At 44.2% G+C, this 3,813-nt stretch overlaps 1 protein-coding gene across 1 annotated transcript; it reads right to left on the bottom strand.

The window, feature by feature from the left end:
* Nucleotides 1-1,109: 1,109 nt before the first annotated feature.
* On the bottom strand, nucleotides 1,110-2,904 carry LOC142063218 (uncharacterized). Its single transcript, XM_075106667.1, is given in 3 exon segments — nucleotides 1,110-1,634; nucleotides 2,241-2,565; nucleotides 2,567-2,904. Coding segments are annotated over 3 exon segments (1,074 nt in total). The 5' UTR covers nucleotides 2,791-2,904.
* Between the last annotated feature and the right edge of the window lie 909 nt (nucleotides 2,905-3,813).

Here is a 3,813-nt window from a genome sequence, read left to right as displayed (position 1 = left end):
CCTCCAAAACAAGATCTGTCAGGTCAAACAGTTCATTTAATTTAACCAGAAACTACTTTTATCATGTCCCAAGTCAGTTATTTGCATAGATCTGATATCTTTATTTACATAGATTTGTATACTTACAGCTCCTTCAGATTCTGTATTATCTTAATTATATACCTTATATAAATAAAAAATCAGTCTATCTGTATCTTGTCTGGCCTTATTTAACCAGCAATTTAGGGACTGTTCAATATTAAGATACAATCAAGCTAACAGTCCTTGCTCATGCAAATCATTCCTAATCTCTGGAGAAGAACTTGCTGACATGAAATCTGCATTTCTGTGCTTATATATTTAGTCTTCATAGGGGGAAAATCTTTTGCGGTGAAGCAGATGGTAGGAGATACTGTGAAATTTACCATTGAACAAAGTGCATGAACATTTTATCATCAAAACTTTGAAGAGAAAATAGCTTTTAATAGGGTGGAAAGTTTTATGAAGAAAAAAACTCCCAGTATCTGGGGTAAGAGGCTGAAAAACAAGACAGAGCAATTTTTCCCTTGTCTTTGGCAATAAAATTATTTTGTGTGTTTTTGGCTGCTGAAGGCACAGGAAATTTTTTTTTCGAGTAACTTGATAAAAACAAGGAAGAGTTTTAAATAACTGAAATAATAAGTGACAAAACTAATTTGTTTTCAGAGGAAAAAGAACAACCAGGCTTTCCCGTATCAGCATAACCTTACATATTAGGCTCCCCTTGTTTAGGAGAGGAGCTGTCTCAGAACTTGGGAAGGCTGCATTTTTGCTAGGCTCAGGACAGCTCTTGGGGCTGCAGCATGCAGGCTGCTCGCATCTTTTCCTGGGGTTTTCTGTAAGGAGATGATTTTTAAGTGCCCCACACATTTACCCTGTTGAAAACAGCATCAAAACCCTGTTGTAGAGTTGACTGTAAGCAATCAGAGGAAACTGCAGAGTACCGACATAATAGGCTCCCCTTGGCTTGTCCTAATGCATAACAGTCTGCCATCTCTCATCCCCATCAAAGCCGATGACCGAGCTCCTTACTCTGGCACAAAGAAAGAAAAATAATCCAGGTGAGAGCTGCCATAGGTAGGCCTGGATGGCTATAGCCAACTCGCTGCAGCCGGAGAGGTGCGGGGTGGCAGCCCTGGTGGAAAGGGGCTGCTGGGCACAGCCAGCGTGGTGCAACCTGGTGAAGGGGCAGCAGAAGCGGCACCGAGGCCGCCAGCCGCGCTGGGGCTGCTGTGCTGCGGCCGAAGGGAGGGGGCCAGAGGACGCGGCTGCTCCCTGCCTCCTGCTGAATTGGCCAGAGCAGCGGCACATGCAGGTGCAGAGGCACGTCTGGCTCGGGTAGCTGCCCTGGCACGTCGCTTGGCAGGTGCGGTCCTCCGGCGTGCAGAGGTGTGCGTGTTCCCCTTTGCACCTGCTGAGCGCAGACCGCTCTCCTCCTCAGAAGTGGTTTCCCACGCAGGCTCAACCGCTGGTTTTCTCTTTCGGCAGCGCACGTGCAAGCGTGTGCCTGGCGAAAGTCCTGCTGGTGTTTGATGTTTTGGACCACAGTTTTGCTCATACTTCATTAGCAGATGCAGAAAACATCTTCTAAAATTTGGGTTGTAGTAGAAATGAAACTAAAAAATGCAAAGGAAGAGAGTTAGTTGCCACCACCTTTGATACAAGAACTCAGAATTTTAATTGCCAAAGAGAAAAGGGGGTGTTAAAAAGGACTATCGGGGGGTATCCTAAACCTGATGTTTAGGCTGAATAAAATGGTGCGATACGGTCCTGTTAAGTAGGAACCAGCCTTGTGCTTTTGCCACTTGGTAGCGGAGAAGCATGGGGTTTTCAAAGCATACAAACTGATTCAGAAACCCAAATGCCATTACTTTTCAGCAACTTTAGCATGGAAGGAACAGGTAGGTAACTATAGGATGCTGACACGTACCTCCTCAGCCTTCAGCAAACACCACATGGGAACTGCACATCTGGTACAGCAAGACACATACTGAATAAAAAGAAATCCTGATACCGTATCTTTTCACTTTGTGTTCAAAGTAATTGGAAATAACGAATATATATCTGAAAAACTCCTGAACATGAGCCGAGAAACAAATGGCAACCAGAACATTTACTGCCATCCTTGTCTCCTATGCAGTAAAGGCTTATGTCATTGGAACAGAAAGCTGTCCCACTAGAACATTCTGAGGGTTAGTTTGCACGCAGAGGATCCAGCGTACCTCCCTAGCTGTTTCTTCCATTAGCAGGTCATAGCACGAGCCCAGTTTTGGAAAATCCCACAGCTTTCTGGTGAATCCGTGCAGCTGGAGGCAATGAGTGAAGCTTTCCATGCTCTTGCTTTCAAAAATTCTCCAACATCCTCTCCTTGCTAGTACTTCCTTTTCAAACAATTCTTCACGAATCGCTACACACTCTCCGTTGTCCCCCCACCAAATGGACTCAAAGCGGCCGCTTTCAACAACATGCCAGAGCTTCTTCAGAAAGGGGAAGCTTGTAGAGGCATCGCCTTTGCCAGAGCTCTCCTCAGATGAATTCAGACACTCTTTTTGACTGGGGTTGCTTGGTCAAAGCTTGTAAAGAACTTTCTTGTACTGGACATCCAAAGGCAGCATCACTAGTTGCGCTTTTGTCACACAGTGGACAGCGAGAAGTCAAGTCTGATGAATCAACTCCCTCGTCCAGGTCAGAACCACATGAAGCTTCTGATGAGGAAGGCTCCATTTCAAATTCTTTTTTCTCAGTTTGAGTAAGTTTTTCGGTCGAAGCCATCTACCTCAGCAGCTAGACTGACCTGCCAGCCAGCCAGCTGAAAGGAAGTGACCAACTGACAATGCCAAGGGAAAACATTCCCAAACATTGCTATGACACCCCTGCTGCGCTGCCGTCACACCACAGAGCAACACCTGTTTCCTAGCGACATGAAGCAGCAGCAGCAGGTCATTGCTTTTCATTTACAGATTTTATGACTCAAGAGCTAAAAAGTAAATAAAACTGTAATGAAATTTTATATGTAGTGATAGGACAATGCTGTGTTGTGTTGCAGCCCGTACCTGGTCCACAGGGTAGGACAGGGACATTCATCCATGCTTGAAAAGAAATTACTTCTAGATAATACTTATACTGTATAGGACAAGACTTTTAAACAATATATTACAGAGTTAAAATGTTCATATAAATATTCTACAGACAATCATACAACCAAATCATTGGGAAGGTTTACATGTTAGATCACCCTGTATCTCTGTGGAAAGAGGCGCAATGCTGCGAAAAATTCAGCCAGGAACCATCTGAGTGTCCTCTGCTGGAGACTAGGTTACAAACGCAGAAGTCTTCAACACCTGGCTCAATACAAATGCAGTCACTGCCTCTGTGTTAGTGTTTTTAAAATAATTTTTTTTTTGGCACATTTTTGTAGGACGATTATTTCCACCTCTGAACCTTACTGAAACCTTACTGAACCACTGGCCAATGCCCAGGGACTTTCAGCTTTACTGTAAGTTGGAAGGTTTGCAAGTTTGTTAGGTCGGGTTAAAAACTGAACCTACGTAGACAAAGTTTTCACATCCAAAGACCTGGGGCTCAGGCTTTTGGGATGAAGAGGCAAAGGTACAAATCGATGCTGAATTTGTGACATTTAAGCTGGTTTATAATAGCAAGTTTTATTGGGTTTGTGTTGCACCGTTGTTGCATTGCATCAGCTTTAATAACCACAGCTGGATACAAGGAAGCCCAAGGAGACAGTTGCCTTAGTGTTCTTCGGTGCACAGTTTAGTGCCAGGGAAGTGACAAGGC

The sequence above is a fragment of the Phalacrocorax aristotelis genome, chromosome 11 (genome assembly GCF_949628215.1).
Source record: "Phalacrocorax aristotelis chromosome 11, bGulAri2.1, whole genome shotgun sequence".
Classification (NCBI taxonomy): domain Eukaryota; kingdom Metazoa; phylum Chordata; class Aves; order Suliformes; family Phalacrocoracidae; genus Phalacrocorax; species Phalacrocorax aristotelis.
This window is presented reverse-complemented; position numbering and strand designations above follow the sequence as displayed.